The sequence below is a fragment of the Osmerus eperlanus genome, chromosome 2, assembly GCF_963692335.1.
Source record: "Osmerus eperlanus chromosome 2, fOsmEpe2.1, whole genome shotgun sequence".
Classification (NCBI taxonomy): domain Eukaryota; kingdom Metazoa; phylum Chordata; class Actinopteri; order Osmeriformes; family Osmeridae; genus Osmerus; species Osmerus eperlanus.
Window position 1 is genome coordinate 8,981,185 of NC_085019.1, and position 23,043 is coordinate 9,004,227.

The 23,043-nt window shown below is 45.6% G+C and overlaps 2 protein-coding genes and 2 non-coding genes across 5 annotated transcripts; all 4 read right to left on the reverse strand.

Annotated features, from left to right (window-relative positions):
- Positions 1-188: 188 nt before the first annotated feature.
- Positions 189-11,900, reverse strand: LOC134011903 (transportin-2). 2 transcript variants are annotated; one of them, XM_062451438.1, is made up of 26 exons: positions 11,765-11,900; positions 9,992-10,091; positions 9,633-9,708; positions 8,960-9,109; positions 8,447-8,553; positions 8,110-8,243; positions 7,909-7,990; positions 7,656-7,778; positions 7,447-7,565; positions 7,127-7,187; positions 6,436-6,607; positions 6,078-6,230; positions 4,997-5,222; positions 4,512-4,683; positions 4,230-4,316; positions 4,028-4,135; positions 3,605-3,763; positions 3,080-3,167; positions 2,847-2,945; positions 2,303-2,338; positions 1,990-2,085; positions 1,707-1,782; positions 1,385-1,484; positions 825-899; positions 458-601; positions 189-347 (listed from the first exon to the last, which is right to left on the reverse strand). In XM_062451438.1, the coding sequence occupies exons 2-25, from the start codon at positions 10,088-10,090 to the stop codon at positions 494-496; spliced, it is 2,706 nt and encodes a 901-aa protein (XP_062307422.1). In that variant the 5' UTR covers position 10,091; positions 11,765-11,900; the 3' UTR covers positions 189-347; positions 458-493. The 2 variants fall into 2 exon arrangements, with proteins under 2 accessions (XP_062307422.1, XP_062307430.1); XM_062451446.1 differs by lacking the exon at positions 2,303-2,338.
- On the reverse strand, positions 8,671-8,741 carry LOC134015892 (small nucleolar RNA SNORD41). The gene has a single exon (XR_009929304.1). It is a non-coding gene; the product is annotated as a small nucleolar RNA SNORD41 (small nucleolar RNA).
- Positions 10,183-10,253, reverse strand: LOC134015883 (small nucleolar RNA SNORD41). Its single transcript, XR_009929296.1, has one exon. It is a non-coding gene; the product is annotated as a small nucleolar RNA SNORD41 (small nucleolar RNA).
- Positions 11,901-12,538: 638 nt separating the features above from the next.
- On the reverse strand, positions 12,539-18,966 carry il12rb2l (interleukin 12 receptor, beta 2a, like). The gene is made up of 14 exons (XM_062451426.1): positions 18,846-18,966; positions 18,509-18,600; positions 17,920-18,076; positions 17,566-17,711; positions 17,308-17,450; positions 16,003-16,129; positions 15,784-15,860; positions 15,464-15,695; positions 15,112-15,309; positions 14,674-14,775; positions 14,305-14,439; positions 13,952-14,101; positions 13,643-13,779; positions 12,539-13,405 (listed from the first exon to the last, which is right to left on the reverse strand). The coding sequence occupies exons 1-14, from the start codon at positions 18,881-18,883 to the stop codon at positions 13,046-13,048; spliced, it is 2,094 nt and encodes a 697-aa protein (XP_062307410.1). The 5' UTR covers positions 18,884-18,966; the 3' UTR covers positions 12,539-13,045.
- Positions 18,967-23,043: the final 4,077 nt, after the last annotated feature.

Genomic DNA, 23,043 nt, shown 5'->3' on the forward strand with positions numbered 1-23,043 from the left:
TCCCCCCCCCAACACTGCTGTCCTCTAACCTGGGTATTTAATAGACTTAGTTAGGGGGCCCCCGTCTACGCCTCCCTCCCTCCCCGTCTAGAATCCCTGTGGCTTTGCGTGTCATCGTTTTTTTGAGTGTGACGGTTTTAAGTTAGGCGTTTGATCCAGAAGGTTGTGTGTTCCCCCCCAGTACCCTCCCCCCACCACCCTCCCACCCACCCTCACAGGAGACACACGGGGCGTGGGGCCGTCCGGAGGGGCAGGCTAGTCGCGTCCCTCCTCCTTCCCCCCACGATCAGGGCAGTGCAATTACACAGATGGATGAGTTCCCCCAGTAAACCCTCCCGTACATTAACCTGGGAGAGAGGGAGACAAAAATGAATGGAGACGGGTCAACAACCGGTTTCATCCGGACGTAAACCCAAGGATGACAACAGCAGGTGAGGAGAGTGCCTGCGGAACTTACAGGCGTGTCCCGCGTCGTCCAGGGGTGGGGGGGGGGCTACACGCCATAGCAGGCCGACAGCCGCTCCTTCAGCAGAGGGGGGAACTGCTCGGAAAACTGCTGCCAGTTCTCCTCTCCCACCTGGTCCTTGAAGCCATGTAGGATCTAGATGGACCACAGGTGGAGATGAGGAGGCGTTCTGGGTGACAAGGCTTTAAATGGAACCTTCTTGGCTCCCAGCACCCCTGACTTGAAATATCACACAGGTTTGTTTTGGGATGTGCACCTAGTGGGCTAGGCTGTGCTCCCGACTCGAAACCCAGGTGTACGCAGGATCCGTACGAACATACGAAGCATAAAACAGCAACCTTCCTGTCTGAGAGCTCACCTTGTAGAACATGTCCCTCAGGTCATCCTTGGGGCTGACCCAGGAGGCCACAGCATCACAGAAGAAGATGAAGTCCTGTGCAAAAGAAGACACCACCGCAGTGCTTAGAACATGAGGTTCATCTGCACTCCCTCATGTTCTCCTGATCCCCCTACCGTGTCCCTATACTCCAGTCATTGTGTCCTCTGAGGACTGGAGAGTAAGCCTGAGAGCAAGTAGTTCAGGGTCCATCTATGCTCTCTTACGCAGAATATCTTCTCTATATCACTCTCGGTGCAGAAGGACTTATGAACACCCAAAAACTTGAGCTCCAGATCTAAAATATGTGACCATATCTAATCCCCCCATGTCCCTCTAGTGAGCCACCTCTCTGCGGTTCTCAGTCCCCAAAAAAACATCCACATGTCTGATTCAGATTTCGAATGTCTTACAGAGTTCATCACAGATGCATTGAGAGGGGAGGGACACGGGGACATCACGTGCTAAGCTGGAGTCGTGGTCACAGCTCTGCTCTCCTACTGCGGGACTGAAGGTGTCCAGACCACAGGGCGCTTCCTCACCTGCACCACTCCTCCGGGGTTCACTCCAATCATCATGCAGATGCCGCGGAACGCCGAGTCCTTCTCCTCGTTATCCCGGATGTTCCTCAACGACGTGCACCTGGGCAGAGAGGAGAGGGAGGGGTCAGCAACAGGCCGGCCGTGTTGGACTGGTCAAAACTGACCAATGGAACGAGACCTGGAAATTCTTTCATTTGGATTGGAAGTCAGATTTCTCAGTCCAAGGCGTGGTAGATGTTAAATGTGCACGTGTGAGTGACTGTGTGTGTGTGAGTGATTGTGTGTGTGTGTGTGTGTGTGCGGGCGCAAAAGAGGAACTCACCATGGTCTAATAAACTGCTGCAGCTGTGGAGCCACCTCCTGTGGACACACATAGCCCAGCCGGCCGATCGTGATGGCTGTTCAGGGAAGACCCAGAGAGAGAGGAGGAGAGATTGGTCAATATCACAGGATGGTATGCCCCATTTGAGAGAGACATGCTTCATATCTTAGCCACACGCTCAGAGCTGTAACCTCCACAAAGAATAGTTCAGATTTCGAATGTCTGTTAGAAGAGTTCATCATTGGTGTGGATAGCCAGCAGAGAAAAGGTTGTGTGTGTGTACCTGTATTCTCCAGAAGAGTCTTAGGTGTGTTGGGTCTGTTGATGATTTCCACCAAGTTGTTGAGGACCATGCCCACGTAGGGCTGCATCTCTGCTCCTGAGGTCACAAAGGAAAGAGCCAATCACACCCCTGCCGACACTACATCACAGAAGGACCTCACACCCCTTGGAAAGTCAAGAACCACAGTATGGCCTTATACTACAAGAAGCATTCAGTCACCACTAAGTAGTGGTTGATGAAGATCTGTCGTAAGACAGGAGTGTTGGGGGTCCTGCTAACTGGTCAGTGTTGGGGTCTGGTCTCCCTAGCTCACCTGCACAATCCCCTTCCTCCTGCTTGTGATCTTTGCCTGTAGAGATAGTATACACACTGTCACTACTCTGACTGCTGCTATGGCATGCGGGTACACACACACACACGGCAAACGCAGGCACACTCGCGCACACACACACGGCAAACGCAGGCACACTCGCACGCACACACGGCAAACGCAGACACACTCGCACACACAAGGCACACGCACACACAATTAGTGGGAGCGCTGGGCCTGGTAGCTCCGGGACACCCGAGCATGAACAGGTTACTGGGAAGTCTGTCTCTCTCGCTGGGCTTGAACACTGAGCATGCGTCAGATGCAAGAGGAGCACCAGTTGAATGCTGTCCACACTCCAGCAGGCTTACACCTCCTACACACACACACACGTGAGGTGGCTGCAGGAAGCACAACGCATATCTACATCCACTCATTCAATGGCCAGACAGGGACCGAGTGTGCGCGAGAGACCTAGCTAGAGAGAGAAGCCGAGCAAAAGAGAGACTTAGCTAAAGAGAGAGAGAGAGAGACACATGCGGCTCACCCATCTGCATGGAGATCTCTCCTATGGCCCAGGTGGCGTTGTTGCACACAGAGATGAACTCTGGGTTGAGATTCAGCCCCAAGATGGGCATGAACTCAGCTGTGGGGAGGAACACACACACACACAGGTTAACATTCAGAAATACGCAAACATTCACATACAACATTACACAAACACATACACCAACACCACACACACTCTGTGTGTGTGTGTGTGTGTGTGTTGCAACTCACCAATGCAGGGTTTGACGTGAGGGAAGCAGGCCTTGGTCAGGTCTCCCAGTAGAGCAAAGGAGCTCTGTCTCACCTCAGGCATACTGTCCTGGAACACGGAGACAGACACACACACAAACACAAACACTCAGACAAACCCAAGACTCACAGTACAAGTACAAATACATTGAAAACACACATCTTGGTTAATGTGTACGCTGGGGGGAGAGAGAAAAAGAATGCACCGGCTACTTCCTAATTGCACTCAAGTTAGACAGAGCCCGGATGTGATCTCTTAACTCCAGCCATGGGGAAAGGCAGATTCGGGCTACTGACATACACCATGCTGAAAAACACCAACAAACGCATCCTTTTTTTTTCTCCCCTCCGAGTCTGGCGTCTTCCCCCTCACGTGAGGCACCTCCAGAGTCCAAAAGCGTTCACATCCCCACGGCTACTCAGACTCCGAATGTCTGTTGGGAGGAGTTCCTCCCAGATAGCGGTGGGACTCCTCCTCCTCTCCCTGTCTGGGAGAGGGTGACATACCTGCATGCACTGGAAGAGCAGGGTCATGATGTTCGAGCGGGCCACCAGCTGCTCCACGTGGCCCCCCAGGCCCTCGGCCAGGCCGCTCAGCAGGTCCAGGGCCACGATCATGAAGTCCTTGTCGGGGGCCTCGTACTGGTCTGGGTGCTGGTTGTACATCTGGAGGGGGGAGGGGGTACGTGTGAGTGGGTTTAAACATAAGAGTTTATACTCATAACATAGCGTGTAATATCTGCATATGGAAGTTTATTTTACACAAATTTAAAGTTATTAAGTTACACAATGGTGAAAGGATTTTGGGCTAGAGTGGTGAGAACATGGGTTTGCGCGTGTGTATATGAGAGTGTGAGTGTGTGTGGTTTCACCATGGCCTGGGCCTTTTGCACCAGGGTGACAGTGCTCTGTGCGTGTGTGTGGTCTCACCATGGCCTGGGCCAGGGTCTTCTGCACCAGGGTGACACAGCGCTGGTAGACTGGCTCACAGTAGGGCAGGAAGCCACTCTGCAGTGCCGTGGCTACTGACGACAGACACTGGGGGTGGAAAGAGAAACATCAAGTCAACACAACGAAACAAACCACAACAATCCCCCCCCCGCTTTCATCCCACCATGGTCATGACTCTCACCTCCAGCAGCGGGAAGAGATCCTTATCCTCGTCCTTCAGCTCGTTCCATTTGGCGATGAGGGGGGGCATCAGCTTCTCGATGTACTCCTGTGAATGGAGCAGACGGACTCTTTAACACGAGCGTCCATCTGTTGGACTAAGCTGCGGAGACTACAACTGTCAATCTGAGGCGCTGCGGAAAGTTGACTTTTAGGATCCTGACGGTGGAATCAAAAGAGTTGAGGCATTCTGGGAGGTGGAGTTCTGTTAGCGGTACACAGCTGTGGGGTCGTCTCTGCGTACCGGCTGGTTGAGGTGGTGTCCCACGGAGTCGGCCAGAGTCCCGATGGCGTCGTAGAGGATCAGCAGGTTCTTGTGTTGGTACTTGCCGAAGGCGAACACCAGGGTGTCCAGGATGAAACTCAGGTAGGGGACCAGCTCTGTGCACGCCTCCTCCTCCAGAGTAGCAAACGCACTGGGAGGGGAGGGGGGGGGAGGGGGAGAGGGGTTAGAGTCAAATTTGCAAGGCTAAGCTATCAAAACCACCGCTGACCCACTTTGCATGAACAACTTATTGGGGGGGGGGGGGGGGGGGGGGCTGACTCGACTGTCAGTAGCAGAGTCTATCCGTGCTGTGTCACCCTGGTGTGGTGTGTCAGGTGCACATTTGGGAGGCTAAGCCATCCAAACCCTAAACCAACGCTGACTCGCTTTGCATGAACAACTCATGGGGCGTTCAAAATAAATAAATAACACAAACCAGCTGCCACCCCTACACACAAACACACCTGCAGGCAGCCTCCTGAACCCTCTTGTTGCCGTCCAGGATGCGTTTCAGCAGCTCGGTCATCAGCGGTTTGAGGTGGGAGTCCGGCGGCTGGCTGACCACCCAGTGGGCGTAGCGGCTGAGCGTCCAGCAGGCGATGGAGCGCACCAGGGCCTTCTTGTCACACAGGCATTGGATGAGGTGGGGGATGAGCTCCGGCAAGTAGGGGACCATGCCCTGCATACAGCCTGTGGAAGAGGGGGGACGACAGGATGAGAGGAAAGGGGGGGAGGGGAGGGTGTTAGTTCAGGAGTGCGTCAGTGGCATGTCTGGCCCGCAGCGCCTCCGTCGGCCACTGCCGCGGTGGCCTCCGTATATCTGTAGTGTCGAGCGTGTTGAGTGAGACGTTTTAACGCTAGCTTGAAATCAATAGTTTGCCTGGCTTTGTACTCCATCCATTAGCTGTGGCCATAAGAGGTTGTAAGTATGTGCATTAATAAAAGAAATATTCTCCCGGATGGAATCCAATTAGTCTACATCCTATTAGTGTTAAGTGGGTCAGCAGAAATGATGTGTCATTACTGAGGGCGAGTAGAGCAGCTGAGCTCAACATCTGCAGAGTCAACAGCCTGACGACACGCTGCTCTTATGAAGGGCTGATGGCTGTGGCTCTATCTGGAGGACTGGCCAAGGCGGCAGGGCAGGTCAGCCTCACGTACCGTGGGAGACAAACCTCCATATTCCAGGAGAGGGAGATGTGGACGTGGGTCCGGTGTTGCTTTGAAGCAACTTCTGCTTTAGTGGGCAGAGTGTGAAGAGTGATATATATGAATGAGTGAGTGAGTGAGTGAGGAGAGTGAGAGCACAAGAGAGAGAGAGAGCACGAGAGAAAGAGCACAAGAGAGAGAGAGCACGAGAAAGAGAGCACAAGAGAGAGCGAGAGAGCACGAGAGAGAGAGAACGAGCACAAGAGAGAGAGCACGAGAGAGAGCACGAGAGAGAGCACGAGAGAGAGATAAGAGTGTGTGATCAACAAGGGGGAGAAACAGACAAAGACAGTGAAGGGAGCGCCGGGGGGGGGGGTGACAGTTGCGAGTGCGTACCCTCAGCGATGGCCCCCAGCACCAGGATCCCAGACTCCTTGATGACCCAGTCAGGGTGGAAGAGTAAGCCCTTGAGCAGCGGCAGCAGGTGGGGCAGCAGCTCGTCACGGAACACGTTAGCCAGCACGTCCAGCGCCGCCGCCGAACACTTCCCTGCACGCCACAGAGAGGACAGGGGAAGTCACCCCTAACGGTCACACCTACCCTCCTTCACGAAGCATCTGCAAAGCGATAACCTGTACAGCTTCTCATTTCATGTCCTGCTTAACTACTGTCTGGTTAGCCTTAGCATGCAGTAGTAGGCTCCGCCACAACACTTTTGAACTGTTGCGATTGGATGAACAGGCCGAGCGCTCACGTAGGTTCCAGTCAGACAGCGTGTCGTCGTCGTCATCGTCGTCCTCGTCGATGTCCTCCCCCTCCTCGCCCTCGCCGCCCTCGTGCTGGAGGGTGACGGTGCGAGACTTGTGGAAGCGGGGCTTGATGTCCTGCTCGCTGTCGGGCACCGCTTCGTCCTCTTCCACGTCACCCTGGAGGGGAGGGGGCGAAAGAGGAAAAAATATGTTAGTGGGTGGATTATAGAAGACAACATGAAGAGAAATGAACGGTCTTTAAGTTGTTGGTTTCTTGACGGGATTAATGGGCCTTGTGCCATCAAATAGATTAAAAAAATTATTTAAAAAAAACATTTCGCAGCTAGAAATAACTGAACTCTGCAACCGTCTAAATCACCTGCTGAATGTGCAAATGAGTGTCTAGAGACAAAAATGAGTCAGGGGTGTCTGTATAAGTCTCTCTGGTTTAACGTGATGATGTGGTGTGAAACTTGGTGAGAAGAAAGCATGAGGAGAGAGAAAAAGAAACGCCACAGATTCTGGAGCCAGCCCAGGAGGCCATGTGGGTCTGTTTCAATCCCAGGAACATTCCAGCTCAGGGCAAAGAAGTGAAACGGCCAGAAGAGACGAGGGCAAAGACAAAATAACCTAGGAGGAGGCGCGAGATGGACGGTGGTCTCACAGACACAGCGAGAGTTACAAGGCATGCGCTACCTTTAGAAGAATGATGTCGATCTCAGAGTACTTCATGCCATTCACCAGGATAGGAATGAGTCTGCGGGATGGATGAAGGAATGTTAGTTCAAACAGCATTCCTGAGCATTGCATTAATTCCTTAACTCGACAGCCTTCTCAGTTGCATCTCCTGCCATGCACAACGGTCAGAAAGGCACGCCATTTTGAGCCCATTCAGCCCCCCCGCCCCCCCAACTGATGCAACGAAAATATAAAATAAAAAAGACCACATGGTAGGCCGAGGGCCGAATATTAGCCATATTTTGCATATGCATCGCAAGCAGAGAGCAGCTACTCACTGCACCAGGTGTCCAGCCAGAACCTCCTTGCAGATGGGCTGCTCGGCCAGGGTGAGCCAGAACTCGCAGGCCTCCAAAGCCACATTCTCGTCGGGGTCCTGGGTGCGCTGCAGCATGTACTGGGAGTAGGGAAGAGGGGGATGTGGGAGTCAGAGATGGGGGACCGGCTGGACGTTGCCCGGTGTCAATCAGGAAGGAGAGCCTCTCACCTGGATGATGCTGTGCATGTGGGGGATGAGGCGGTCGATGCGGACCTCCAGCAGCATGACCAGGGCCCGGCACACGTTCTTCCTCACCTCCGAGTCCTCGTCTGCAGCCAGCGCAAATAGACTCTGGGGGGCGGCCGGTCAGAGGAGCGGAGGGAGGGTGGAGGAGGAGACTTGAGTTAGCATGACCAGTTGACAGCCGACTGCGGTTCACTGTAACACCGTTTGACACCCAATGATACCGGTCCCAGCTCACCTCGATAAAGGTGTCAATGTTGTCCATCAGAGCCTGTGCTCTGCCGATGATAAACTGGTTCACACATGCTATGGCATGGGATCTGGACGGGGGAGAACATATTCAGAAACCATGGGGTAACAAGCTGGGAAATGACCGTCCTTAGTGACTGTATAGCAGGGTGTTTCAGAGATCTGTGTAATCGGCAACCAGAAAACGTACCTGATCTTGGGGCTGCAGTGCTTGAAAAACTGCAGGAACTTGGGGATCATGATGTTGAGGGGGCGGTTGAGAGCATCACTGTCCAGAAGCTCTGAGGAGTCCTCGCAGATCTTCTGCAGGGCGCCAAACGAGCCCTAAAAAGCGTGGAGAATCGAACAAGGCAGACAGGCATGAAGAATCCAACCCAGATTGGCTTGCGGACGTTTCGAGGGCAGCGGGACTGGATCAGACAGTATGAATACGACAAGCGTCACTGGCAATCACCAAAGGTATGTTATGCATCATATCCAGGACACAAGGGGCGAGGGCCAGCCTCGGGGGGAGAGGGGGTACAGACCTCGCAGGTGTTGTAGTCCTCCGAGTTGAGCAGGTTGCACAGCTGAGGCAGGAGTTCCGGCCATGTCTGCAGCTCCCCTTTGGAGGAGATCGTCGTGATCAAGATGCCTGAGGAGGTTTGGGGGGGAAAGGGAAGAGGTTGAAAAGTGAAGTCTTTATCCGACTGAACGGAGTGCGGTTGGGTGGATGGAGAGAGCCGAGAAGAGCAGGTGGGAGGGGGAGTCTCTGGATCAGACAGTATGAATACGAACACCTTCACGGATAGTCAGCTGTCATAGTGTATGCATCATCTCCAGAGGAGAGAGAGAGAGAGATGGGATGAGGACAGACTGGACATTTTACAGAGGGTAAGATTGAGGGAGAACTTGTTGAAGGAAGGGCGAAAGAAACGCCAGCACTGCAAAATGGCCACAGTTGGTGGCAAAGGTACATATGTCATAAGAAAAGGACAGTTTGCGTGCAACAACAGACTGAAGACAAAAACAGTCATACACACACACGGGGCCAGACTCACCGATGGTGGCACGGATGAGGGGTGAGGGGTCGCCGATGTTGTTCAGACATTCCTGCTTGATGAAGTCTGCCACGGCCGGGGGGAAGTTCTGGTAATGGGCCTTCACATTGTTCTTCAAGATCAGACCACTCAGGGAGCGAGTGGGCTCATCTACAGGGAGGGGGGAAAGACATCACATTTACAATCACATTATTACCTGGAATGAGTGCAACCACCATCGTCCTAGCTGTGACCAGAAAGTGGAAGGGTGTGCAGGAAAGGAGGGGGACCCTCAAAATGAAGGTGGCAAAATATGGGACCAATCTAATCCATCCATCCATGTCCCTCCAGTGAGCCACCTCTCTCAGCAGTTCTCAGTCCAAAAAAAAACATCCACATGTCTGATTCAGATTTCGAATGTCTTAAAGAGTTCATCACAGAAGCATTGAGAGGGAAGGGACTTTGGTAACTTTCTGCGACTTCAAAAGACACATCTTTCGTTGCTTTATTGCGATACCAGAAGAAAGGGAGAGGTTTAACTGGACTGTTTTAAACTTTTATGGTCAGGTTATAAAAGATGGCAATACAGGAACCTGTCAAGAGTGAATTGATTGGTGAGGCAAGTATATGAGCTCTTCTTGTGCAGATAGAGCAGTGTTTCTCTACTAAGAGAAACACTGAGGTCCCAACCCACCTTCGGTTTTCAGTCTTGTGAGTACAAAGATGAGATAGTTGTTGAAGTCCGGGAACTGGTTCAGCTGCTCAAGTTTCTGACAGTGGGGTTAAGGGTAATCCCAGACTACATCATGAACATATCACAACAAAGAGTAGACTCCTTAATTCAACTCTTAAAAATGTGAGGCGCCATTCAGGTTCTTCTTTCAGATACATCATTCCCGCGGATAGCACTACTGATACAAGTTGACAGGATGATGCAATCAACCCAACAAAACACAGAACGGCATACTTAACTAACGGGAACTCTTATGTAACGCAGCCAACCACCCACAACCCCCACCCGTCCCCTTCAATGGCAGTCAATGGTGAGGATACTTGTTGAACAGCTCTCTGTGTGGCTGTGTTGGGTGACTGGGAGTCCTTTAGGAGCTGGAGGACCTGCTGAAGTCCCTGTTCGTCTGGCTGCCACTCCATCCTGGACACACATGCACAATGAAGAGATGAATGGTAAACGGGAGTACTGACAGCCGAGTTTGCAGAGGGATGTAGATGAGCGTGTGAGGGTTCTGGATCAGACAGTATGAATACAAAACCATCACTGAAAGTCAGAGGTCATTGTAATATGCATCATCTCCAGGGGGATAACCCAATAGAAACCCAAAAGAAAATAGAAATGTACCTGCAAGCATTTGTTGCAGTTCTAAAAATGGTGTGGCTTTGGCTCCTTATTGTGAAAGTAGCAGACCTTTTTACAGTTACAATGATTAATGAACAATTAACAATATAGAAGGCATGGATTAATAAGGGTGTTCTAGAAGACCTAGTGCTTACTAATAGTTTAGTGTAAAGAAACGCTAAATTAAAAGTGCACGTATTTATACCTATCGAAAATAGAGCCCTCTGCTACAGTTGGTCTAGTCTGAAAAGGTTTTTTCAGCAGAGTAAACAAAGACAACACGCTCGTTTCTGGGTGTTCACATGTAACGCCTAAATTATAATTGGGAATCGGCTTGTGGCACAAAAACGAGGCCATGTCTGTTCCAACACAGGGAACAAAATCTCTCGGTGACCCGGCTTAACCGCCCTAATCCTCCCCCACCCCCACGCCACCCGGCCGTTTCCGCCGGTGAGAAACTCTGGTTAGCAATGTTACCAACTTGCAGCGTTTACTAACATTAAAATTAATTAATTGTTAGGATATAACATATTCGAATGAAATGGCTTCAATTAATAAAACTGTGCCGTGGATGGCATGCTAAAGCGCTGGTGTGAAAACAGAACTCAACTTAGTCAGATGTCCGTGTTGTACAGATAGCCTTTGCCACACTTACTGCTTGTGAGTAAATTAGCTGCCTCCTACTAGTAGATCGCTTTATTCTAGCACGAGTCACTTTGTGTAGTTATCTTCAGAGTTAGAAACGAAGTCAATTGTGAGTGAGGTCCATGTCTGTAAAAGTCTAAGTTGGGTCTAAGGCACTGAACTTGCCCTTCTCACCACGGCAGCCCCCGGCTTCGCCATCCATGCATTTCTAAGGGCCAAACATGCGGCCTCAACATCGGCATGGGCAATAAAGGTCGACAAGTACCTCCCTCGTTTTAAACTAGATAATACAAATTATTATAAACGTGTGGTACAGTATTATTCAAATCGCAACGGCTAGCTATTTGTTTCATTGCTTGCACACACCACATAGCTACGCTGTCTTCGCCTGCTTGCTAGCTAAACCAGTTGGCCAACCAAGGCTCCGAATATTCACTGAAACATCCACGATCAATGGCGGTTTGAGTTGCATGTTTACAATTTACCGTCGTATAAAGGAACCCAAAGTAACTTGTAAAATCACAGACCCATATACGCACATGATTAACAACAGTAACTAATACTACACAATCATGGAATAAGTATTTGGCCAGACCACGGAATAGTTTGATTCCTGGAAATATACTAAGCCTAATGTATAGCTAGCTAGTTAGCTTGCTAGCTCTAGCTATAACATTGTCAACGTCTAGCTAACTAACATTCCAACTGCTCAGCTATTTGCGAAAAAGCAAACAACGTCGTCTTCAACCATTTTACGGATGCCACTCGCCTAAATACTAATTTAAAAGAGACAATTTGAATGAATACATTGTAAGGTATTTACGTACAATATTGATTTATAGATTGAAGTTTTTCGACGGGGCCGCTTCTTTCTCGTGCTCGTTCGCGGATCCTTGCTAGCTACTGAACCTAGACGAGCACGCCGATTCACTCACTGATCCTTTTCGACTTCCGTAATTTTCGCGAAGCGTTTAATCGAAAAGGAACAAAACATCTTTGGGGCACCAATGATAAACCCTATTCATCTTATGATACCTATGATCGACCCTAAACCCCCAATAACATTTTGACGACACAAAGTGCGAGAGTAAATAATTATGACAATATTTTTATATGTACTATTTTTTTTTATTGACAACGGCATATAAAATAGCTATATTTGAAATGTTTACTTGTAGGCGTACTTTTAAACTATGATAACATTACCATGTGATGATAATGCACACATAATTAAGCATTGTAGTCATATTATGATAACTAGAGTAGGCCTGCCGAAACAACAAATTGTCAGTGTCCAAATACTTTTGTCGTTAACCACAATTGCCTACATTGTTTTTCATGAATTTAAGATTCACACAGCTCAGGTCTTAATTCAAATGTCCTCAAAAGACCACTTTCTTCGAGTTTGATAACTCGAACCTAACGTGTCAATTTCATGATTCTTTAAATATGAGCAATTTATCGTTCGAGGAGAAATAAAGGAAATTAATGAAGTTCATAATCTCACCCTTTCGGTTTTTGTTATTTTAAAAGAAATTTCCGAGTAACTCCATCATCCATGCTAGCAGACACATTTTGCAGCTAATTATTTCCACAGGTCCTACTATATAACTAAAAAAGTTTTATTTAAGAAACAGGACAACAAAACATTTTGTATGTCACATTGGAAGTATGGCTCAGAAGTCTGTGAAACAATACCATCCATGTACAATCTTGAGATGTATTTTTTTAAAGCTCTGGTCATGCTCATATAGAGAGAACCCTCTTCATAGATTACTTAAGTACAGTACATTTATCTTCCCTTGATTCTTAAAACATCCCTACCACACACATACTTATATGCATAAAGACACGTATGAGATTTTCTCCTGAACATAGCTGTGCAGCTGTATTTCTGTCAAAGATAACTTGAGTCAAAGTTCAGAACCAATAGAAATAGTACAGTCCCTTATTAATCATCACTTTGTGTCTGCATACCCATTTACATGTTAGAAAAAAATGCAGGGTAAGAACATATCTATACAACATAGTCATACTAGTTTGCATTAACAACCACACAACTAGGTGGGGTAGAGGTAGAATAATTGATTTACAACTCTATGAAGGGGTCATACATCCACAGCACTAGGCATGAAGTGCTTCTCATAGTCTTGAAAAAACGTTTCCTCCTCTGACAAACTAGCCATGTCACCTCCAATCTTCTCTTCATCAGTGTCAATCATTGTACTGTAAGCTTCTTCATAAAATTTACCCTTCCCCTTTATTTGTATCCATCCCCTTTCCATGTCCGCATTTTTTTTCTCTTCTTCGGTCCCTGTTCCTATGCACTCCTCCTCATTCCCCGTTTCCATCAGATTATTTGTTTTCCCAGGGAAGGCCTTGATATCCTGAGGCTCGATTTGGACCACCTCCAGCTGAGAGATCTTGGGACTTGGCTCTGAAGGAGCGCAGATAAAGGAGCGACTGACCTGCCGAGTTACACAGATTTCTGTCAGGTGTGTGATATATCAAAGCAGAGTTTTCACATACCTTAAGATCAGAGTATTAAACTTGCTGTATAGCATACATATAACTGTTTAGATTTCCAGCAAGATAGAGGAAATTCTGTCAATTACAGTTTAAATGACAGCACACATTAAATGACAAATCAGGACAGACATTATAACAGTAGGTCAATACTGACCAGTAACAATGGCTTGTCTCACCTGGGACTTTGTCATCTGTTGGAACAGTTGGCTGTTTTTGGGGTCAGGCACTTTATCACACCCCACAAGCACCTTGTAGGCAAACCCCATCAATAGCAAGATTATGACCGGTATGATTAATATGTACATTGTTATATCTGTGAATGGGAGAAACAGAGATTGAAAGAGAAAAAGAGAGAGAAATCAATGCAAAGTTTTTAAACCTAAAAAACAAACAAAAAAACTTTGAACTGTTTGCTAACCCTAACATAACCAGCGAACACAATGCATATCAATCCCAAGATTAAAAACAGCTAGAGGGTACAGTACCGTAGTCCTGCTTGTCCTTGGTGGTGATGTAGATGATTTTAGCTTGTCCAGACCCAGCTTTAGTTACAGCTCGGATCCCCACTTGGTAGGAACGGCCAGGGGAGAGAGCTGATATCACGTAGCTGTTCTTCTCTGCACTCACATTTCCCACTGGCCAAGAGAAGAGAACTTCTCATGAGAACTAGGATACTGTTGCTTTATCATAGCTTGAAACTACTGTTTTAACTAGGATGTTATGGCAAGGCAGCTATAGCAGTGTGTCTCAAATGTTCTGTCCAGTCCAAATGGTTGGGGAGAAACATTGAAATGTTTGGTAGGTTACAAAAACATGATGTTTCAAGAGGGGCCGCTACCTGTCTGGTCGTCTACTTCCAGAAGGTATTGCAGGATGACACCTCTGGTTTGGCTCAGGGGGATGTGACCCCAGGTGAAGGTCACCTGAGAGTCAGTGATGTCATGGATCTTGATGAAGGGTACCTGGGGAGGGGCTGAGGAGGAGGGTTGAGAAGACAGGATAATTGGAATGAGTAGATTAGAGGTATGCTGGCACATTCAGGTTAGTTAAACAAAGTATATATTTCTGTACTGGGTACAGGGCACACACTTCTGTTTCTTAACATGCTAAGTGCATAAATTGTGTATATGTATTTTCATTAATAAGGATTTAGGTGTATCACTGATGTGTAAGAAGGTCTATGGATCTGTATGATGATAATGCATACCTCCTTCTCGTGCATATGCAGTAGTGGATGAAAGGAACACAGAACTGTTTCCTAATACTCCAAACAACGACACAATGTAGGAAGTGTAATTTTCAAAAGAACCTACAGATGGAGACAGATCATTTGTTTCTGCTTTCGTGGGTGAGTTCAACACGCGATGGATTGAAAGCATTACAAAGAACATGCTCAAAATTAATACTAGATCTTAAAATTTTAAATTAATCATTAGAGTACAACAAACCGTGATAGAACATACAACTCTGACATCACTTAAAAATGTTCTAAAAACATTTAATCATTTTTTTACATTAATTGAACATTTAAATCCCAATTGTATGGGGTGCAAATGCCTGCACCTGCAGTAAAATCTCCTATGATTGAAAGGTGTCTCCCGTCCTATGAGATACTAAATATATATGAAACCCAAATTTCTCAGACCTGGCAAAGGGATTGACGTCTGGCTGTTGTTGTGTACTTTCCTCCAACAAAACCCCTGGGATGGAGGAAGTCCTGCCTGCTTGTACTGCACCACTAGCCCCAGCAGCTTGTTGGTGAATTGGGAGGACAGATTCCATGATACCAACAGGCTCACTTCATCCATGTTACAAATGATGTGTGGCTCTTGGCCTTGTACGCCTGTAGGAAAAATATACTGCTGTCATTTCTGTGGCATCACACTAAGGCACCACATTTAGACAGTCTCCGATGCAAAATAAACTAACACGTGAAGGGGTAAACACAGCGGCTGTGTTTTCAAACGTGTCAGGTTAGATATGAGTCATCAGCATACCTAGTGTCGGTAGAGCTAAGGAAGTGGGTTCTGTAGTGCCATGCGAGGTCTGTGCTGACACGTGCACTCCTGACACACCCAGAAGAGAGGAACGGAGATTACACTGTTTTCCCTTACAACCCGACCGGCCCCCATCAACTGTCGTGGACACATTGACAATTTCCACAGTGCCATTGGTGTATGAAACCGTCACCACGTATCTCAGCCCATGCACCACAGGGGGAGGTGGCAGCTAAGAAATCAAACAGGGTTCAGGGGTTAGATTTGTTTTTACTTCAACAAAGTATTTTTGTGCTTTTGATTTGATGCTGTCCACACACCTTCCACATCAAAGCACATTTAGAGAGGTCAGAGAGGCTTTCACAGTCACACCACACATCCATCTGTCCTGAAGGCCCTAAGATAGAGTGAGAGAGAGAAACAGTGAGGAGAGATAGAGAGTGGAAAGAAAATACAATAGATATTTCCACAAAGAGAGTGAGTTTAAAAGTGAATTTATCCAAGGCTGCAGTGTGGTAAAGAGAAGTACCAGTACCTACCAACTCTCTGCACTGAGCTCCACTCACTCAAGATGGTATCCTTACATCCACACCGTACCTGGAACTCATACTTGGTGAATGGCAGTGGCCTCAGGAGCTCAAATCTCGTTTGGAGGTTGTTCACCACCTGAATAGAACATACAAATTACATACGAATAGTAGACAAGGTATTTTTCAACAGGACTATATAAATATCTATGCTGTGTTGTGTTAGAAATAGTTCTATGTGCGTGTTATGCAAGCTTAAAAGAACACGGTTCAGAAAAAGGAACCCCTCATAGTTGCAACCGCAAGCTTACTTAAACATTATGACCGTTACTCAAGTAACAGTTTATTAAAGTTTAACAAGTAAGCTAAACACTATATACTCCATAAAAAAACGTCATATTGTGTTGGAACCAGGGTCAAACTCCATATTGTAACAACTCCAACAACTGTCCACTCCAAACTGAAGATGTAGTTTTCCACTCTAAGACGCACGCACAAGAACTTTAGGATAAAAGGAGACTGACAGTTCTTCAGACAACTTTGTATCACCATAGATGTGTCTCCTTGCTGCATGCTGCAAGCAATAACCTTTCTTGACTCCAGGGACTCTGTGAACTACTTGATAAAAGATTTTCCTGACATGTTGTCACTGGGTTGGTGAAACAGAATGCCTAGTGATAATGTAAGATAGTCTGCACATTTGACCTGGTACTGTATTCTCTACTTTGGAAAATAGAGGATCTGATGGAGCCTGATGCTTTGGAAAGCTTCCTCATGTTAAAAGAGATTATTTCAACCCATCTATTCACTTTCTGGCAACCTGTCTGTTCCTGCAGGTCAAGTCCAGTGCTCCCGGCTGACGGTGAGTTCTGATTACTGGAGATTGTTTCAATGAAAGATTCACACGTACAGTAATGAAATAAGCACCAACTATTCTATCTGATGAAATTATCATTGTGATGAACAGTATAGGACACTGCTCAGTGATAACATTGGCTAGCACAGAACAAGATACAAGTGAAAATATGATCTGGCATATGTCACCAAGGTTTCACAACCCCTTATTGATGTCACAGTGCAACAGCCTTATTTGAGTGCTGAACTTATTTTTCAATTCAGCAGCAGGAACACAGTGCATCCCTGTGTCGTAGTTTACATTAATGAAGGTGGCAAAGGTTATACCCTTCAAAAATAAAAGACCTAGAACCAGTCATCCTTCTAGTCTAACTTAAGTTTGCCATGTCATCCTGTAAATATGAACCAATATAGTTATAATATGGATTGATTGAGAGGATAGCCCATTGTAAGTTCCCTTACCTCAGACCATTTTTGCTGGCCCTCAGAACGGTAGCGGACATCACAGTCTCCTTCAGACAATTTAAGCAGGCTGCAGCCAGAGCCCCAGGTAATCTCCAGGTAATCACTAGTGAACTCGGTGATAATGGGAGCGGGAGGCACCCCTGTTGGAGAAATAAAAAAGGCTGCATAAAAAACACGAGAGAGAAAGACGAGATAGAGAAAGGCAGAAGTCAAAGAAGAAGAAGTCAAAGTCAAGTGAGATACAAGGCGACTCACGGATCAGATCTGTTCTGAAGGTGGCATTGTCAGACTGGGCAGAGCCGTACTGGTTCTTAGCCACCACCCACACCCATAATGTTCTGTGACTAGGGTAATCATCACGAGGAATGACACCACTGGACCGCTCAGACACACTGTAGGTTCTGCATCAGTCGTGGAAGGAAAAGGATGGAGTCTGTAATTACGTACACCTCAGGAAACACTCAAAGAATCTCACAGACAGCGCCTGTCGTGTGGTAATGTTCACTCTTCATCTTTGTTCGTGAGCTTGTAACATGTATATATACAGCCTTTATAAACATGACAAGGAGTTGTTTCAAAACCAGTGTCAGCAGATGGGATTGTTTTTACTTGGTATCTAGGTCTGCGGCCCAGTGAATGCTGTAGGATGTGAGAAGACCTGGATCCTGTTCTGGCCCTGGGTCCCAGGAACATTGAATGGTCAAGTCTTCATTAATGCTATAGGGGATAGAACACCGGGGAGTGGAAGGAGTATGGGGTAGAGGACCTACAGGGAGAAAGAGAGAGATAGAGAAACAAATTAGAGAGACTGAGTAAACACAACACATTTTGAAACCACAAGGAACGGATGTGAATCCAATTTCAAATAACATGGGCTTTGTTGCGGAGAATGTAAACAGGAAACCAGTCTTACTGTAGGTTACGTTGGTATAACTTTCATCTGTCTCAAACAATTGCTTGTATGTTTTTATAGCACTACTAAATTTAACTAAATTAGAACTAAGGAGAAACCATAACAAAAGATAAACATAATGTAGGCAGCTATTTAGATCAACCTAAAAACACATACCTTGTCTTAGCTGATGGTACAGAATGGAAAAATAGTCAACCAGTGTAACTGCTAGATGCTCAGAAAGTATCATAAAGACACTAAGAACTGGACACTAATGTCTACCAACTGCTAGATCTAAAGACTCACCTGTATGGACTAAACCGTTAGACGGAGTTATCCGCAGCATCAACAGGTGAGATATGAGCCAGGCCCTCGCCATCACAAAAGGCAGACTGTACCTTCAAATGAAAAATAGACACATTTTACTTTATGATTATGGGTTGTTCTGAAGGCACTGGCAGGAAGTAATTATTGGTGAGGGTAAAATGACAACAGTGATAGAAGTTACGTCTAATTGCACAAATTCCGAGTATCTCGGATCAACGATAAAGAACAAAAGTAGAGAAATGTATAGACAGATTAATCAAATCATTAGCCTAAAAAATATATTACCGATTTAATTTACAAAATTACAGACACTTACCCCGTGAAGTGAATCAAACTCCATAAACTTCCTGCCATGCTAATGCTACACACAGCAAGAACCGCTTGTTTCCCATAAAAGTCCGCCCATCTACCGGAATTGCCTTTGGCACGTGTAGATGGTGGGCAGAGCCCGCGTATCTGCTAGTTTTTTAAATGACCTGTCCCCGTCGATGGAGGAGCAGGATTTTTAATATTATCATTGTCGTTTTTTTCTTAAAACATTTTCGTTTGTCCAATTCTTGCACATTTTTTTCTATAGCTTAGTTCAAAGTTAGCAACTTTATCAGGAAATGGTCTCAACTACCTAAACTCTCCAACCAACCAAAACTCGTGTATCATCTTGTTAGCTAATCGAATGGTTGGTAACAGGATCAGCTGATAGTAAAAACAACCTAAGTGACCATGCGTCAAGTAGCTAGCCTATAAGCCTACAAGTCTCAGCACCACAATGGTAGCTCGGTTGAGCTTTAATTAAATACTTGCTTTCCGATTTAGCTGGCTTTGCTCAGGATAGCCAAAAAACACAAAGAAATATGAGAACATTGTTGAGACGTTTTTATACAACGGATAACATAATATGTAGCATGTTGAAAGTGTTTATGTAGTATTGGCTCTTCCTCTTGTTGTGTTTAGTGGAGACTTAAAATCGACACTGGCTGACCCTGAATGGGGTAGCCCTTGCAAGTGATCCCCAAAAACCCTGTAGCAATACAATTAATTGTGCACATGCGTGTATTATGCCAATGAGGTTCGTTTCCAACTTTGTAAGTGTGCAGAGATGTCAATATGTATTGATGAGTGTTACTGATGTGGTATACCTACTCTTGGCTAATTATAATTACGTATGTCATTAATTCATGTCATTATTATATGTTTATGCGACACACTTAAAACAATACTGTACATTTATTTGAACAATGTTCTGCACATTTCATTATCACTTAACTGTTTGCTCTGATGACTAATAGCAGCGCAATAATATAACAAAATGCTCGTTTAAGTGGAATGTTTCTTTAGAGAATACCTGAATTAGCCATTTGTTTTACTTTTTGCCAACATGTCCATTTCGCAAACTTCATTGAAACTACGTTGAATCAACATTCGCTGTCAACGCTAATTTCATTGAACCAACGTCACTCTGATGTTGACCCATAATCATTCTAACGGTATTTCCACCATTATTACTATTGAAACAACGTTGAAATCAAACCTGACCTAACTAAAGATCAACATGACTTCAATCGATATTAAACCACAGAAAATAGACTTAAAAATAGGTCAAAAAGTCCTGCTTTATTTACAGCCAGGATACATGTTTTGAAGGCTATCCGACGAGTGTGTCAGACGGGTCAAACTAAGAAACTTGTGTAAATGAATTTAGACGTAGCTCTAATCATTTTGATTTTAATCCAGTGTTGTAACATTACATAAGTAGCCGGGTAACTTCCCTAGCAGGTCACAAATACATTATGTAGATTGCATATCATTGAAATGGTGCGGTCTAGTTTATAGGTTATACTACTATACTCTGCAGTTAGACCGACACAAGTGAATCTCAGTAAATTAGAATATCATGGAAAAAGGTGAAACTCATATATTATACAGAGGCATTACACACAGAGTGAAACATTTGAAGTGTTTATTTCTTTTAATTTGGATGATTATGGCTTACAGCTAATGAAAACCCAAATTTCAGTATCCTAGAACATTTGACTGAAAAAGTTAAATATTGTAGACTCATGATGTCCTACTCTAATCAGCTGATTATCTCCTGTAACGGTTTCCTAAGCCTTTAAATGGTCTCTAAGTCTGGTTCAGTAGGCTACACAGTCATGGGGAAGACTGCTGTCCTGAAGACAATCATTGACACCCTCCACAAGGAGGGTAAGCCACTAAAGGTCATTGCTAAAGACGCTGGCTGTTCCCAAAGTGCTGTATCCAAGCATATTAATAGAAAGTTGAGTGGAAGGGAAAATTGTGGTAGAAAAAGGTGCACAAGCAACAGGGATAACTGCAGCCTTGAGAGGATTGTGAAGCAACGGTCATTCAAGAATTTGGGGGAAATTCACAAGGAGTGGACTGAGGCTGGAGTCAGTGCATCAAAAGCCACCACGCACAGATGTATCCAGGACATGGGCTACAACTGTCGCATTCCTCGTGTCAAGCCACTCCTGAACCAGAGACAACGTCAGAAGCGTCTTACCCAGGCGAAGGAGAAAAGGGAAAGGACTTTCTCAGTGGTCCAAGATCCTCTTTTCAGATTAAAGTAAATGTTGCATTTCACTTGGAAATAAAAGTCCCAGTCTGGAGGAAAAGTGGAGAGGCACAGAATCCAAGTTGCTTGAACTCCAGTTTGACGTTTCCAAGTGATGATTTGCAGAGCCATGTAATCTGCTGGTAGGTCCACAGTTTTATCAAGTCCAAAGTCAATGCAGCCGTCTACCAGGACATTTTAGAGCACTTCATGCTTCCTTCCATTGACAAGCTTTATTGAGATGCTGATTTCATTTTCCAGCACGACTTGGCACCTGCCCACACTGCCAGAAGTAACAGAACCTGGTTTAATGACCATGGTATCACTTGATTGGTCAGCAAACTTGCCTGACCTGAACCCATAGACTCTATGAGTATTGTCAAGAGGAAGATGAGAGACACCAGACCCAACAGTGCAGACGAGCTGAAGGCCGCTATCAAAGCAACCTAGGCTTCCATAACACATCAGCAGTGCCACAGGCTGATCGCCTCCATGCCATATTGATGCAATTATTCATGCAAAAGGAACCCAGACCAAGTATTGAATGCCTATATGAACATACTTTCCAGTCGGCTGACATTTCTGTATTAAAAATCCTTAGGTTTATTGGTCTTGTGTAATATTCTAATTTTCTGAGATACTGAATTTTGGGATTTCATTAGATGAAAGTCAGAATCATCAAAATTAAAATGAACGCTTGAAGTATTTCACTGTGTGTGTAATGCATCTGTATAATATATGAGTTTCAACTTTTGAATTTACTAATCAAAATAAACAAACTTTTCCACAATATTCTAATTTACTGAGGTACACCGATACTCATAGTTCAAGCAGTGCATTTGTAAGGGAGCGTGCTGCACATGTCATTATCAACAGGATTTGGAAAATCAACCGATGCAATAGGAGCTGTATTCCAATTTAAGAATGTCTTCAAGAATCTCTTTAAGAATCTCTTCATACCCTTCATGTGTTGTCATTAAATGTAACTTGGAAACAAGTAGTTTGTTCTGCATCTTTATTTAATCTTTCCCTACTATATAGTATCATTTTATGCATGTGTAGTGCACAATGATTAAACCTCAAGGACTTGGTTGTGAAAGGCTACAGTACAACTACATGATAGTCAACATGACTATTCAAATATGTACACATGTTATTTTAGTCTCTGCTATGAAAAGAGTGTAAAGGGTGACACAATAAAGGTAACGCTTTTGTCTACACCGCGCTGTCTTGGTCTTGCACCTAGCATCTTGGATTTCATAATGGTTGGGTGTGATGCATGGGGATGTATTGCATGCTCCAAATAGGGAGTCGTGATGTAGGCTACAGCTTCCCAGCTGATAGTGAGAGGAGGTGGTTTGCTAAAGTCAACAGGAGCAAACTCAATATAACTCAATAACGACCACAATTAAAAGCATAGTAATGACAAAAATACTGTGGTTTAAATATAAGACAGCCCACTCCATCACATTTTCCCTCATCCAGAAATCTCTCATCCAGTGGTCTCCCATCCAGCGCTCCTTCAACTAGTGGTCTCCCATCCAGCGCTCCTTTGTCCAGTGGTCTGACATCCACCTCCAAGGCACTGGGCCTCCTTTTCAGCTCACATCAACATCAGTAGCAATGCCAGACTGCAAGGGCCATAGACACACACACATAAACAGACAGTAAGCTGTAATGATAATCACATGATGGACTGAATGTTACAATGGTCTCTAACTCATAGTTTGCTTAGTAAACATTCACTTTATGAATAGATTAACCATGTTTTACTATGTTCTTTGATGGTTCCTTGACACTGTATAATATCATCCAATTTCTTACTGTACCAACTCCCAGACTTTGGTGAAATAAGCGACCACAGTTACGGATTAATAATTAAATACAGCTTTCCTCTCACACAAACTTGTTTGTAGGCATTAGTTTCTCAATAAATATAAAT

What these genes read in the sequence shown, in the direction of transcription:
- LOC134011903 (XM_062451438.1), bottom strand. Translation starts at nt 10,090, where the DNA reads ATGGAGTGGCAGCCAGACGAACAGGGACTTCAGCAGGTCCTCCAGCTC. An exon ending in CCTCATCCGTGCCACCATCG is followed by an intron (nt 8,554 to 8,959) that starts GTGAGTCTGGCC and finishes AAACCTCCTCAG; the next exon opens with GCATCTTGATCACGACGATC. An exon ending in TCGACATCATTCTTCTAAAG is followed by an intron (nt 6,608 to 7,126) that starts GTAGCGCATGCC and finishes CCTCCCCTCCAG; the next exon opens with GGTGACGTGGAAGAGGACGA.
- il12rb2l (XM_062451426.1), bottom strand. Translation starts at nt 18,883, where the DNA reads ATGGCAGGAAGTTTATGGAGTTTGATTCACTTCACGGG. An exon ending in GCCAGCAAAAATGGTCTGAG is followed by an intron (nt 16,130 to 17,307) that starts GTAAGGGAACTT and finishes TGTTCTATTCAG; the next exon opens with GTGGTGAACAACCTCCAAAC. An exon ending in TGCATATGCACGAGAAGGAG is followed by an intron (nt 14,440 to 14,673) that starts GTATGCATTATC and finishes CCTCCTCCTCAG; the next exon opens with CCCCTCCCCAGGTACCCTTC.